At 39.3% G+C, this 16,511-nt stretch overlaps 1 protein-coding gene across 1 annotated transcript; it reads right to left on the minus strand.

Annotated features, from left to right (window-relative positions):
* Positions 1 to 1,530: 1,530 nt before the first annotated feature.
* LOC131792966 (uncharacterized) lies at positions 1,531 to 15,680 on the minus strand. Its single transcript, XM_066170140.1, has 2 exons — positions 15,535 to 15,680; positions 1,531 to 2,258 (listed from the first exon to the last, which is right to left on the minus strand). Exon 2 carries the CDS (start codon positions 2,200 to 2,202, stop codon positions 1,531 to 1,533), a length of 672 nt encoding a protein of 223 aa, XP_066026237.1. The 5' UTR covers positions 2,203 to 2,258; positions 15,535 to 15,680.
* Positions 15,681 to 16,511: the final 831 nt, after the last annotated feature.

Consider the following 16,511-nt stretch of genomic DNA (forward strand, 5'->3'; position numbering starts at 1 on the left):
GTAATTCCGTATGGGATTCTAGATTCACCCACGTTCTACAACGATTCGTGGGCACTAATTTCCTATTAAACATGGCTTTACTTGACAATCAAGCTGCTAGGTTCCTACGCACTTAAACGCCCTGCAAATACCTAGTTTCATACATCACTGCTCGAAGAATTAATTTGATTACCCTATGCCGCTCCCAATTACAGTTATCTTCTAATTGTAAAGTTAACTCTGTACTATAACGGTAACGAAATCACAACTCACTTAATACACAATTAAAGTCATAATAAATCTAGAAAATCAATATTTGCGTGGAAACTTTTCACAACACTCATTCCTCATTTCCCATTCCCGCTTTTCGTAACATCTCGAATAAAGCGCAGACGAAAACAATTTCTTTTCCCACTGGTTATAGGGTGGGAAAAATCTTTTGAGTGGTCTAATTTGTTTTTCAATCAGTGCCGTTTCCACATGGTTTGACTTCCTTTTCTCAGACGTGTCCTGAGACAAAATGCACCATTTCGTCAACGGAGCTAGAAAAATTCACTCCGTTCCAGAAACTCCGTTCCAGTAAATCGTTAATGACATCTCTTCTATTACTTTTCAAACATCCATAAAGTAGTATTGATATAGAAAATACACCCTATCGGAAATTCGCTTTTCGCGGTGAACATCGCTCTGTAATCCACGGATGTTTCTCGCCACATTAAGTCAATCAAGTGTGTGGCGAGTTAACGATGAGTGAAAATTGCGTGAATATTTCCATCAAGCCTTTTTGAACGGCGAGCGGAAGTGATGACAGTAACTGAACTTAGTAAGAAGATTCGGGAGGATCTGAATTCCAAGGGAACCTCTTTGAATGAGTAGTTTATGAGTAGACAATTTTTTACTTACTTTTTACTTAATGTGTACGATTTGACAACAACGATCACAAAACAAAATTCAATCTTTTTCAAACCTTGTTTGACAGAGATAAATCTCATGAGCCAATCCGACGCGAGCGTAACGCAAGACCTATCACAAACCGCTTATTCCGCCTCAGAAGTAAAGCATATGAGATAAAGCATTTGGATGATAAATAACTGATTAGACGCTTTGGTGTGCAGTATTGCTAAAAATTTTTTCGGATAATTTATATTTCAACTCGCCTAACGGGCTCGTCAAAATACGGCAAACCTCGTAAAAATACCAATTTCTTTCTGATCGGGCGTAAGGGCCGTACGCGCTCAGTCCGTTAAAAAACGACCGAGGGCCAGTATTCCCCCCCTTCGTAAGAAGTTATTATTGTATGCCAAGATAGTCTTGAGGTAAATCCGAGCGTTATACTTGGCTCTTATTTACAAAGAAACGGTCCTAAGTCGTGTGGTTTTGATCGCGAAAACCGGCAAATTAAAAAATAGCAGGTAATTTAGTGTTAACAACTGAGTTGAAAACGTATATTAGCCACTGTAAAGGGTAAAAAAGCTGACGTTTCGAGCGTTGGCCCTTCGTCAGAGCGATGGACAAAGGGCCAACGCTCGAAACGTCAGCTTTTTTACCCTTTTACGGTGGCTGTTGTAGAAAACTTACATAAGCTAGATATTCTTCTTTTAGACGTTCCTCCAATTTGCGAACCTCATCTGTGGGAAATTCTGACTCTGTTAAACCACCAATAACATTAACATGGTCAGTCTTGATACCAAGGGCTTTAAATGCATCTTTAGCGAGCTGCACGTAATGATCAAATTTAGTTTTCTCAATTTCAGAACTGTGCGAGTGGCAAAGTGCATTTCGTAGAAGTCGCAATTGATCAATGGCGAGGGCGAAAGTTTCAGCATTGTCCCCTCCTGGGCTCACCACGGACGTATGAAATACTCCAGGAGCCAGTTTACGAGGTTTTACATGTAGCTCACCAAGTGTCTTGAGATGACCTCTACTGTCGGGCATAGAAAAGGAATTGGCGTAGATGGTGGCCTGGAACAGGTTGGTACAATCCCATTCTTCATAGGAGAGGTTTGTGGGAACTTTGGTTTTTCCAGGGCCACCCTCAAAAGTCAAAAACAAATTTCTCACTGCAACGGAATCATCCCACGGTTGATGACCGGGAAGATGTCTCAAGTTGTTGTCCCACATAGATTTAAACGTCTGACGTAAAGCCTTGGGGAATTCATTGAGAGCAATGGAAGCGAATTTAAAATAATTCAACTGTTCATTGCGAAATGGCTGCAGTGCCATTTTGGCCTGTCAGACGCTGGGAAACCGGAGAACCTGAATTAGTAGGTGTCCACAGTCTGCAGAAATTAAAAGAGTAGGGATTAAACTATTGAAAAAAACGCTTTGACGGCATCTCAATTAACAAAGGATAAATGAATTGTTTATCAAGTCAGTGTGAAGTTTGGCATGTTGGTATATCAATTCAGTAAAATTCAGGCCCATTTTCAAATAATAGGAAGCTGACCATATCAGTTAATTAAATGAAATATTGGTGTATCGAGTCAATAAAAAGTCGGTCATATTGGTTCACCAAGCCATGTTCATTTATCTATTCTCAGTCGATTCGCACCCAAACCGTTGATCGATTCGTACCCGTCCCAATATACATTAAATCGAAATACTTCATGCAAGAACGTGTAAAAAGATGTCGGTTGTTTGGCACGACAAGTTTACAGCAAAATTAAGCAAATAAGATACAAGCAAAATTAATTTGACTGTACTTGTGATCTTCTTAACAAAAACGATTTTTGATAAAACAATGCATTGTTTATACTCGTGACTTTTTCAGATAACAGCTACTGTAAGTGTGTTTTTTTATTCCTTTCCTTCGTGGTTGCTAATCAAAAATGGACGCCATGCGTAAAACACTTATTTAACACGAGAATATTGCTATTTGAAATAAGAAACCGACCTTATTTTAAACACACTCAATAGGAAAAACACACTAAGTTAGTAAGGGTACCAAACGACTTGACTGACTGAATACGAATCGTGGTGACCTGCCATGGTACCGTGGGTACGAAACGACCGTGGGTAACTAATCAATCACTATCATTAGTCCATGTTAGGTTTTCAGATACGACATGATGAGATGAAGTTACATCTCTGAAAAATCTTTTGCATGCAGATCTAAATCTGGTCACCAAGCATCTTTTCAACCATGATTACATTTGGAGGGGCGGCATTGGGGTCCTTTATGGTATGGTAAGAAATTTAACCTTTATAACCCATACCAATCGCCTTTTTAAACCAAGAAGGTCGATTTTCTGTTCAAGTCTTGCTGTTGTTTGAATGTGAAGTCAACCACATCAAAAACGGATAGCAGAGTTATTATTCGAAATAACAAAAAACTATCAACTACACGAATAAAAAAGATACAAAATTTTTCTGTTTCACGGACCTCGTCAAAATAATATCAAAATCTGCAAGTGCTGTTTTGAAGTATTTGGCTCGTCCAATATGAGTTAATCATTTGTCTATATTTAGCATTCAGTTAGCATATGAATCCGAGGTCCGCAGTTAAAAGGTTTAAGCTATCGTGATGAGTTTAAATTGTGGCTGTCTTGTCTAATTTCCGTTAGTGGAATGTTCTTTTTTCATCATAAATATCATTGTCGTCATCATCAATTACATAATCAGGGTAATTATAACCTTCATAAAGCAGAGGGAGATCAATATCTAGATTCATGTAATATTCTATTTATTTAGGTGGTCAACCCAAAACCTTAATCAAACAAATCGTCACGATTCGTGTCTTATTTTCATCATCAACAGGTCTACCATAATCAGGTGCAATTTTTTGGTGGTTTTATTTTCTATTTTTGCAAAGGCGTTAATAAATTGATAGAAATAACATCATCTAACTTTGAAGTAATTAGCCTGAATGTTTTCTTCACTTTATTAATTTCCTAACCTAATTCAGTTTTACTTTTTGCGAATTAACGCCCCTTATCTAAACTCATGATGTGATAATACAGTGATAAAAACGTTAATTAAATACAGAATAATATATGGTCACAAATAGATATGGAATTTCTCCTCAAGTTTTCATTTTGACAGTTCACAAGTGAGCGCAGCGAAGATAAAACTAAAAGCAACCATGTATTATTTTGTTTATCATATAAACAAAATAGCCCTTTACTGAAGAAAAGTCGACTTTTTAATGAATGGAAATAAAAGGATCGATGATCGTAAAGTGCGTTCGCGCTAAAGCCCCTTTAAAACGGTTATGGTAGTTGATGATAGTTTCAACTTTCACTCACCATACTTGTCTATCATATTTGCGTTCAAATGGTTCATGATAGTTGATAATAGTTGACAAATTCACGCAATGAGATCACTTCATTATAAACAAATATGGTGCGGGCTGAGATCAGAAATTTCTGTTTGGTCGAGAAGTTGTGAGTTAAATAGACTGAAGCAGCCTACCAGGAAATGATGAAAATGAAGTTCAAGACATTCTGCCAAATTTTGGCGACTACTTTGTACTGTTTGAGCTCGTTTTTGGCAAAAAACAAAATTATTAGATTTAAAGACAAAAGACAAAACTATTAACTGCTCGTTAAAACGGCAAAAGCTGATTGGCGGCATCAAATACGCGGAAAAAACATCTTAAATTTGCACGTGTGTTATTACAGCTTTTCTCCTGGCTGGATATCCTTGTACAACTCCGCAGTTTGTATAATAAATATAAATATCGACATATAACTATGACTTCAAGTCACACTTTAAGTTAACTGAAACTTTATGTATACTTAATGAAAATATATAATTATGGTACAGAAGAAGGTGAAACAAATTTTTAGAAGACAGATTATAAATTCATGCCAGATAGATGTTTCAGAATGTTGATATGTGCACCTTCAGAAGCAGGTAAAACCAATCTATTTCTTGAAATGATACAGATTGCTTTATTATGGTAAAATCTATCTGTACTCAAAAAATTTTGAAGTAAATATAGAAGCTTAATTGAGACATTTGATCCAATAAGTAGAGACGTAGGATACAATGTTGCTGCAGTAAGTAAAGATGAAATTATACGTTTAAAGTAGATGAGTGAGAAACCAAAGGATAATAATTCTCGATGATTTTATATATGGAAAAATTCGAAGACCACTTGCTGAATACTTTATTGGTGAGAGACATGAAAAATTGCTCAATAATATATCTATCTCAATCTTATTATAAAACGCCAAAGGATATAAGGATACTGTCGTGATATTGCGTTACACGGTCACGCCACTGGGCCGATGAACATCTTTATATTCAGAAGACTTAGGCGACAACGAATACACACGTGGCGGCAGTCGAGTTCGCACAATAAACAACCCTTTTGAGTTCACAGAATCGTGACATGGTGTCAGAAGTGGGATCTGTTCACCCCTAAAGATGACAGAAGCAGCTGAAGCATCCATAGTTGTGCCACCAGCGCCGACTCAAGTTTTTATTCCCCCGTCAAATTTGCCCCCGCCGAAAGCGCTTAATTTTGACGACAATTTAGCCACCGCATGGAAATCGTGGAAAGCAGCGTGGCAGCGCTACGAAATCGCTACTGGTGTATATAAACAAGAGGGCATAGTTCGTGTGTCGACATTACTAAGCATTATAGGCGAGGATGGCGTCAGAGCCCACGATACCTTTATTTGGAACGAAGACGAAAACGCAGACGACATTTCACAAGTCCTGAAGAAGTTCGACGAATTCTGCATTCCTAGGACACAGGTCATATATGAACGCTATAGGTTCAACAACCGAAACCAGGAACCAGGCGAAAACATCTCGACGTATCTTACGGAGCTTCGAACGATCGCAAAAAACTGTGCACACGATACAATCACACCAGATGAAATTTTGCGTGACCGCCTCGTGCTAGGCATACGGGATGATCGCGTCCGCGAGAGACTTCTCCGTTTGAATGATTTATCTCTCCTACAAGCAGTTGACATTATTAAGTCGTCAGAACAGACCCAACAGCAAGTAAAGCTAATGGCTGGAGGAGACACTGCAGTTCATGCGTTACGGAAGGCGGGATCGGCAGAAAAACCTGAAGAAGAACGACAACTTAAGTCACAAGCATTTAGAAGACCGTCTAAAGAATGTGGAAATTGCGGAATGGTGCATGGACGTCATTGTCCCGCGTATGGAAGAACATGTTTTAACTGTGGGAGTATGAATCATTTTGCGAATAAATGTCGCGCTAATCCCCGAGGAGTGAAAAGTAGAGTTTCGGCGGTCCACGAAGCCGTCGACATGGGAAACGACCCCTACTACATTGGTGCTACTACTAGTAAGAGCAAAGGCCAGGAAAAATTGGCAGTGGTCAAACTCCACATTTATGGGCCAGATCCCAAGACAGAAGTCCAGTTTCAAATAGATACTGGGTCGCAGTGCGACATTCTCCCGGCCCAATTATACAAGCAAATCACTGGGGACACCCTCCTTCATCGCCTCAAACCATGCCAAAAGGAAATAGTCTCGTACACAGGGGATCGCCGCAAAATTGCTGGTAAAGCTACCCTGCCTGTGTGGTCCCGTGGACAGCGGAGGTCAATGGAGTTTAACATCTTAGACGGAGACTATCAACCGATTTTATCATTGAACACCAGCCTCAATCTTGGCTTTGTGAGTTTGCATAATTGTGACGTCCTAGCATTACACGTCAAGTGTCCCAAAGCCTCCTTGCTCGAAGAGTATGAGGACGTATTCGACGGATTAGGGGCCCTACCGGGAACATACAAAATAGCCATAGACGAACAGGCGCAACCAGTTGTCCACGCACCGAGGCGAGTGCCAGTAGCCTTGCGTCCATGCATCAAAAACAAGCTGGACGAACTTGTTGATCGTAAAGTTATTATTCCAGTAACAGAACCGACGCAGTGGGTATCCAGCATGTTGGCCATAGTGAAGCCAAACAAAGTACGCATCTGTATTGACCCGAGAGATTTAAATCGTGCCATTCGGCGAGAGCATTACCAGTTGCCGACTATCGATGAAGTGGCCTCCCGCTTAACAGGTGCCAAGAAATTTACTCTTTGTGACGCCAAGGATGGTTTCCACCAAATCCTCTTAGACGATGCTTCTAGTTTCCTGACAACGTTCAATACGCCTTTTGGGCGTTATAGATGGGCCCGCATGCCTTTTGGTATCTCAAGTGCGCCTGAAGTTTGGCAGCGACGCATGCATGAATTCGTAGAAAATTTAGAAGGAGTTGAAGTTATCGCTGACGACTTCCTCATCGCTGGATTTGGCGAAACTGACGCAGAGGTCAACTCGAGCCTTGAAAAGAACGAACGTGCGTTCTTCAAGAAATGCCGGGAGTGGAACCTCAAGCTCAACAAACTCAAGCTGAAAAGATCTCAAACCGAAGTGCGTTTCATGGGCCACCTCTTGACTCCTGATGGTCTAAAGGCAGACCCAGCCAAAGTTGAAGCTATTTTGGATATGCCACCGCCGACTGATGTGAAAGGCCTGAAGAGGTTTTTGGGGATGGTCAATTATCTGGCCAAATTCTTGCCACTCCTGTCCGACATGACAGAACCTTTGCGAAGGTTTGAGGACAAGGACGTCGAGTGGTGTTGGCTTGCACAGCATGAGAAAGCATTTACCACAGTCAAAGAATACTTGGCCAAGGCCCCGGTACTGAAATACTATGATGTTACTGAAGAAGTGACAATCCAATGCGATGCCAGCATAACGGGTCTAGGTGCAGTACTGATGCAAAAGGGTCAGCCCGTTGCCTTTGCCTCGCGAGCTCTGACCGACACCGAAACGCGTTACGCTCAAATCGAGAAAGAGCTCCTCGCCATAGTGTGGTCAACCGACAAGTTCAATCAATACATACTGGGACGCGAAGTTGTACACATCGAGTCTGACCACGAACCACTAAGGGCAGTTTTTACCAAGCCAATACACAACTCACCAAAGAGACTCCAGAGAATGCTGATGGCCCTTCAGAATTACTCCCTGGATGTGCAGTATAAAAAAGGGGAACTTATGTGGGTATCAGATGCACTGAGTCGAGCATACCGCAACACCACCGAAGCCTCCAAGCACGATACAAGTCTGATCTGTACACTTGCCGAGATAGATCATTCAGAAAACCTCTCGATTGCACCATACAGGCTCGCTGAATTCAGAAACGAGATTGCCAGGGACCCAGTGATGCAAAAGCTAATCGGAGCAATCAAGGGTGAATGGCCAGTGTCAAGGAAGTCCTGTACCCCTGAGCTGACGCCTTACTATGACAAACGAAGTGAGCTTATAGAAGACAAGGGACTAGTATTCCTGGGGGAGCGATTGCTGGTACCCCCTTCCCTGAGAAAAGAAATGTTGAAGCAAATTCACCGATCACATATTGGAATCGAAGGGTGTTTACGTCGCGCTAGGGAGGTCCTCTATTGGCCCCTCATGAATTCGGAAGTAAAGGACTTTGTTTCCAAATGCTCAATCTGCCAGTCGTACCAGCCAGATCAGTGCCGCGAGGAATTGCAACCGTATCCGATCCCGTCGCGTCCCTGGTCGATGCTAGGTGCCGATTTTTTTGACCTTGGGCAACAACATTTCTTTGTCCTAGTCGACTACTGGAGTGGGTTCTTTGAAGTCCAGGAGGTTAAGGTGGCCACATCTGCTAGCGTGATAGCTGCGTGTAAAGTACAATTCGCCCGCCATGGGATACCAGACGTGCTTATTACCGACAACGGACCTCAGTTTACGTCATCGGTGTTCAGTGCATTCGTGAGAGAATGGCAGTTTGAACATAGAACTTCGAGCCCCCGTTACCCCCAGTCAAATGGCCGCGCCGAGAATGCCGTGAAGACCTGCAAGAACTTGATGACGAAAGCGAAAGCGGATGGGCAAGACCCGCTGTTAGCCCTTCTTGATTGGTGCAACACCCCAACAGAGGGTCTAGGAACATCACCCGTACAGAGACTGATGGGACGCCGCACACGCACTTTCTTACCAACCCATGAAACGCTCCTGCGGCAGCCATCACACCAGGAAACAGCCACCAAATTAGCTGAGTGCAAGAAAAGACAAGCTAAACAATACAACAAAAAGTTTCGCCCTTTAGAGGCACTAAAGTGTGGACAGGCCATCAGGATGCGGCTTCCCGGAAGGGAGGAATGGAGTCTGGGGACCTGCATGAAAGCCTTGGGGAACAGGTCTTATGAAGTTGAAGTTTGCGGCAGGCGATACCGACGCAACCGTCGGCAACTGCGCCTGACCCCGGAAACAGCACCACCTATGAGTCTGGTAGAACTAACTCCGCCCGAGTCTACCCTCAAACCGGCGCCAAATCTGACAGAGCCAGGACCTCCTCCACCGGAGTTCCATGGCGAGACCAAAACAGAGAGAATGCCACCTGAAAATGAGATGGGAACTGAGCTTGAGCCACAAAGGATTGAAACTCGTCGATCAGAACGCAGACGTCGACCGCCTTTGTGGCATCAGGATTACCATATGAACTGAACATTGAATGATTGAGCCGCTAAATAGTTGTTGGGTTCTGTTTCTATCTTTTTATGATTTCAATGAAGAACAATGTTTTATCGATTTTATGTGATTTGAACAGTGATCGAAACCGAACATTAAGTATTAATTAACTTTTGAAGATAAACTTTGTAAAAAGGGGAAGATGTCGTGATATTGCGTTACACGGTCACGCCACTGGGCCGATGAACATCTTTATATTCAGAAGACTTAGGCGACAACGAATACACACGTGGCGGCAGTCGAGTTCGCACAATAAACAACCCTTTTGAGTTCACAGAATCGTGACAGATACTCTGGTCAAGTGGAGAAAAATCAATGATTTGTAATGAAAATAAAATTGACCAAGATATATTAAACAGTGCAACAAGTGTACCTTACTCTTTTAACCACGAGAAAAAACTTCTTCTAAAAAAGTTGTCTTATGTTATTATATGGGTTATTAAAATGGTTTACTCGCACATAATATTTCTGATCATAAATTAAATGAAGGAAGTGGGAAGGAATTACAACTGACTTAAATAATAATCAAATTATTGGTACAAAAGATCCTAATGCGACAAAACATGCTCTTAATTTACAATAAACATTTGGAAGATATATGGTATACATGTGTCATGAATCAACCCGATAGGGAGTTAACAAGAGATTTAAATGTAAAGATTGTGATTACAATAATTCAATTCATAAATTGAAGAAAAGGACTGCTGAAATATTGCTAGGAAAACAAATGATAATAAATATAATGGTGAACTTGGAATAAACTTATCTACACTTTTCCAAAACACAAATAAAAAAAGATGATGAGCGACAATAAAACGTTTATCAATGAAGAAATAGATCTGATTTTTACAACAAAAATGATGAAAAGAAATTCATCATCAATAAGTGATTATAAAACAAATATTATAAATTATAGAAAGTGTTTATATTGCATGTTGAAAACCCGACAACAGCAATGTCGAAAATTTAACAATAAAATTCACAAATAATAACCAACAACCAAGTACACCAAATGAATTGCAATTTTACTTCGTAATTCTTGGTGTTGAAGGTGAAGTAATTGATGTTTATGATGATGTTTATGAAAAACCATTTCGTAATTTACGCAGTTACTATACAATTAGATACCCTTTTATTCTTTAAAAAGGTTTAGATGTAAACAATAAAAAATATTAATTTGAGTGATGGTGTAAATGATTATGATGTAGTTAACATGAAAAAGGTAAAAGAACTTGAAACAGAAATCAATAAATTAAAAAAAAAAGAATTATTCAATTATTGAAATGAAATGATAGGGTAAATTAACTCAATTCAAATTCAACCATATGAAATCATATTTTACACCATCTGGTGCAAGAGGAGGAGCAAGAATAAGCTATTCAAGTAAATAATTTGATATGGGTTTATAAGCACCAACACCATTAGGAAATGATCAATCACATGCATTGAATATTAGTAAAACTTTAATAGATAAGATACTTATAATCACTAGTTTGATTGCAGCTTTAGATAGTAATTCAATACACATAATGATAAGAATAAGAAACAAATTTACGAATTCAAAAGATAGTACTGATTTAAATGCAATAACACCGAAAAATCTAAACAAAAATTTGCTTAATCAATTATTATTGAAATGAATCAAGATCCTATCACAACCTTTACTTTGAAAAAGTAATGATCCAAGCTCTTTCATATATTATTAATACTCGCCAAGATTAAAACAATTTTTTGTGCTTTAAATTATATGAAAATACCAGTAATAAATTTTAATCACGTTACAACAAATCTTACAAAGAAACTTTATAATAATTATCAAAGAAAATCATATTGCTATAAAAACTTAACAAACCTTTTATTGGTGTTCTACTATTTGAAATAAACGGTAAAACTCGTTCATTTCGTTATCGCTCAATATGAAATGGTGCTTACCAGTTGTATTATTAAAAAAACCTATTCATATAAAAAATATTTTTTTCGGTAGACTGATTTTCTATATATATATACATATATATTACATAAGTTATATTTATAAATATATTATAAATCAAAATAGTTAACGCTTGATTATCACGCGTGGAGCAGATATTACAATACACTAGTCAAATTGAAAACAAAGTATGAGAAAAGTTATTTGACTGGTTTTCACTATGAAAGTCGTACATGTTTTTGATGTAAGAACAACATAACATCGCAAAATTACACTCCCGTGATGATAGCATTATGGGGGCACCGAATCGCCTAAAATGCAAATGAGATATTTTGGATGCTTTTTAAACTAGTATAATTTTAAAAAGTGATATAAAATTTATTCATTCATAGGAAGTTTGCCCAAAAAAGTCGATAAAACACGATGAATTGTACATTTTTTTTTTTTGATAATCATGGCGAAAAACTTGTTTAAAGCAGGCAAGAAAATGGCAAATTTTGAAAACTAAATATTTTTGATATATTTTGTTATGTTAAGGGACCTATTTATAAGACAATTTATTGCTTATTTAAGTTGAATAGGGAAATAAATTTGGGATAGAGGGGTTGTGCCGAAGTTGCCTAAAGTAAAGGTGCGCAGGTGCTCCTATAATGCCATCATCAGGTGCTGGCCTTCTCAGTATATTAGGCAAGACATCCAATACCTGTTACTAAAGGATGGAAGCAGTGAGTGGGAAGGTCATAACAAACTTAGATACTCACCATGGGAGGTATGAGGAGAATCCAGAGACACAAAGAATTTCTCAGGTCCATCTTGAGAGAAGGAAACCGTTTGAAAAGAAAAGAATTGATCGAACATGCTAATAGTGATCGGATTAATGCCATCAATGTCAAAACTTTTGAAATGAAGAGTGCCCTTATCATCTCCTTTAACGGCTAAGCTCAAACGTTACAATGACGTTTTGAAAGAGTTGAGTGAACGTGAAAACTCATAAAAAGGATATGTTTCTTGACTCAGTATGGTCGTGGGTTTTGTATCGGATTGTGCAAAGCCTTCTGCAGCATTGAGAATGCTGCTGTCGCCTCTTAACAGACAAGCAAGCAATATCCTGAGCTGCCTACATGAAGAGTTTTAGCTGCGGCTCGGTACCTTGTCTTTTTGCTCTTTCACCATTGCTGTTAGACAGTTGAATTGGTTTAACTGGATATAATGGTTAAACTTACTAAAACTCTACATGAAGAAAAAAAAAAAAAACAAATGCACAAAGTAGGTAGAATGGTCAAATAAGTGTATTTCATGCTCATGCCTTCTGCAGCTGCCTGCGACAAAAGAATGGAAACATTGAAAAACTTGGTCACATTGTTGGTGTAAAACAATTATAACATTGACCAACCGAAAGAAGAAATTAACCGACTCACAAAGAAAACAGAAGAGTTGCAAAGTGGAAAGGTTCATTGGATGAATAAATAAAATGATCTGACATGAGACATTCAGTGTGTTCCTTGCAAACTGAACAAATAAAATAAAGAACTGCTCGGAACCTTTTTTTTGGGGGGGGAATGGGCTGGAAAAAAATGAAAAATCCTTAAAAGCTTGTACGAAGGAACGAAAATGCTTAATGGAGGATTTCGAGAATATGTTGAAAGAGACATATGGACGAGAGTTAGAGAAAGCAATGAAGAAGGGATACGTCATCGTTACTCTTCTCGAAGTCTGGTATTTTCCTGAAACTCTTGAAGGTCTCTTCCAAGATTATGAGAACACTTGGTTTAAAATCAAAGAGGAAGCTAGCGGATGGCAAGCGAAAGTGGGTGACGATTGCCTACAAAGCCCGTGAAGGTATCGATCTCGACCCTTCCAAGATCGTTAGCTTAGAACCCTGGGTAGCGCTCCTCGGCTAAAATGATGCTTAACTGTGTGTGGGTAAAATATGTTCACAGCTGGGCACTCTCCATAAGGGAAGAGTACACGTCCCGCTTGTCATTTAAGGTTTTTCCAATATTAAAATTTTTTTTTGAAAAATCTGTTGATTTTTTTTCATTCTCCCACTAAAATAACACCTTACGTAACTTACGTGATACTTGATGAAATTAGAAGATCCTCGCAGCTAAGAACACTACTGAAACTAGTAGTTGTAAGTAGGACCTGAAAAAAAATTTCAGGCCCGTACGGGATTTGAACCCATGACCTCTGCGATACCGGTGCAGCGCTCTACCAATTGAGCTAACAAGCCAACTGGGAGCTGGTCAATGAATTGGGTACAAATAAACATCCGAGTGAATGAAGATTTTAGATATATGAAAATTCACATATTTGCACTGCGGTGGAAAGATGAAATTAGAAGATCCTCGCAGCTAAGAACACTACTGAAACTAGTAGTTGTAAGTAGGACCTGAAAAAAATTTCAGGCCCGTACGGGATTTGAACCCATGACCTCTGCGATACCGGTGCAGCGCTCTACCAATTGAGCTAACAAGCCAACTGGGAGCTGGTCAATGAATTGGGTACAAATAAACATCCGAGTGAATGAAGATTTTAGATATATGAAAATTCACATATTTGCACTGCGGTGGAAAGATGAAATTAGAAGATCCTCGCAGCTAAGAACACTACTGAAACTAGTAGTTGTAAGTAGGACCTGAAAAAAATTTCAGGCCCGTACGGGATTTGAACCCATGACCTCTGCGATACCGGTGCAGCGCTCTACCAATTGAGCTAACAAGCCAACTGGGAGCTGGTCAATGAATTGGGTACAAATAAACATCCGAGTGAATGAAGATTTTAGATATATGAAAATTCACATATTTGCACTGCGGTGGAAAGATGAAATTAGAAGATCCTCGCAGCTAAGAACACTACTGAAACTAGTAGTTGTAAGTAGGACCTGAAAAAAATTTCAGGCCCGTACGGGATTTGAACCCATGACCTCTGCGATACCGATACTCTTACGTGACGTTTTGTCACATAACTCGTGACATCACCCTGAGGATAACCATCAGAGAATGCAAGACTACACCAGACACTCCATGGATAACTATCAAAAACTATTAGAGATAATCATTAAGTTGATCAATATCCATCCAAAGTTCTTCATTAAACCGGTCCTAAGGGGGCCCACATCACTATTAAATTCAATATTTATGTAACTAATAACTTACCCACAACTGATCAAGGACCCTGCTCAAGAGGAGATAACTATGCTAATCTAATAGTTACCATGGTCTACTGACGACATGAGCCTGGAGCAGTTTTGTAATGGATAAGTTAACGCTGACAAATGAGGTGTGAAACTGAAAGTGCTTCAATAGGCATAAAGTCTCGTTAAATTAAAAAAATTTGCCTTAGATCTTGTTAACCGAAAATTTACTTTATTTTTCACCTTTACTTGGTAAAACAGGAACTTCTATAAGCGGCCCACAAAGCTAAAAATAGATTCAACAACGAAGCGAACAGTAAGTGAAATTGAAGCTTAACATGACATAACATGTCGATTGATTATATAGTGATCTAAGTCGTGAAATAGAAGATACTGAATCGTATCATCTGCTAGCTTTGAACAAGGCTATTTGTTTGATTATCTAAAACTACCCACCTCAATAGCTGACCTTCAAATTAAAATTTACAGAGACAACTGGATGACGTACAAACATATTTAGCTATATCAACGTACATACTACCCATCCAGAATAACGCTCGCCACACATTTCACGGAATCGTCGAAAAGTCGATAAAAAAGGATGTGTGGTAAGACAAGCCCGTTTCAGCTTCAAAATACAAGAATGGGACAACTTTCAACTGTGTGTGTCTGCTTTATGACGGAAAGTTGATCAAAATAAGTTTCTCTGAACTGAGCGGGTTTCTCAGCGGGTCGATATTCAGGTCTTATTTGCAGAGTGTCGGACAATAAAAGCGTGTTTTACAGTTCTACCATCTTAAACTTAATTTGAGGCTTCCAATAATTTGCCGTCGATGAGCCAGGAATGCAATAAGTCAAGCACGAGATGGTAACCGCACGGCGTTTGAAACAAGCCTTATTCGACTGGTTCGAACATAGTACGTAACTCGAATCAACGAATGAATGATCTCTTAGTCCTCTTTCAGAACTACTACAACGCCTTTGAAATAAGATGAGAACGAGAGTTGTTAGTTACCTTCCCTTGCTTCAAGAAAGACCAACGGACTTCTGATTTAAGGTGTCAAATTGAATTTGACAAAGACAATTAAAGCGAAACAAAACATCGCGCCGAGATCAAGTTGAGCAATGATGTACCAGGCACTCCATCGTACCTTTTACAGAATATTGTATTACACTCTCACCCGATTAGTTACTATTTAAGCTTACCTGAATAACTCGTCGTTCTATTCAATGGGTACTCAGGGTTCAATTTGCTCTATGCAGTAGCTTTGGATTCTTACAAAAACACTTCCCGCGTTATTTCCTGTAGCCACAGCTCCTTCAGGATCGTGTATTGTGTTAAGGTCACTCCATCGAAATAGATCGACGTCATCCGTCCAAGGTTCATCTTTGCCCAAAGGAGTATTGACAAAAGGGAAGATGATAATTCAGTCTGTGTATCGCATTTATTCAAACCCGCCCGCAGAGGTCGCTCCAATTGACCCAACTGAAGGCCGCATTGAATTGATGCTGATAAACGTGTTAAATCTGCATCGAAGCACTATTTCTTTTGTGCCTAACTTGCTTCAAACGTGATTAACTTGGTTAGCCATTGGAATAGATTTACTTGTGGACTGAATTGAGCAGTTCAGTAGCATTCAATGTGATCGTTAACTGGCCAACAAGCGATCTAAGCCTTCATTTCCACAATGCAGTCAGTTTGGATTTGCACAAAAATGTTTTCAAGCCAGTTCCTCTAATAGCAGCTCCTTCAGCATTATTCACTATTTTTAAATCATTCTATCGAAAAGAAACGACCCTATCCAGCCGTTGTTCTTCGATGATGTTGCTCCACTTGAAGAGGGTCATAATCTTCTCGAGGAAAGAAATCTTGCGAAAACATTGGATTGTATTTGAACGCACCAAACACAAATTAACTTTTGATTTAAAGTTGCTTGAAATTTTTTATCAAAACTTGTTTTACAAGGCACTTTTACCTTGGTGGACAGCGTG

The sequence above is a fragment of the Pocillopora verrucosa genome, chromosome 7, assembly GCF_036669915.1.
Source record: "Pocillopora verrucosa isolate sample1 chromosome 7, ASM3666991v2, whole genome shotgun sequence".
NCBI classification, from domain to species: Eukaryota; Metazoa; Cnidaria; class Anthozoa; order Scleractinia; family Pocilloporidae; genus Pocillopora; species Pocillopora verrucosa.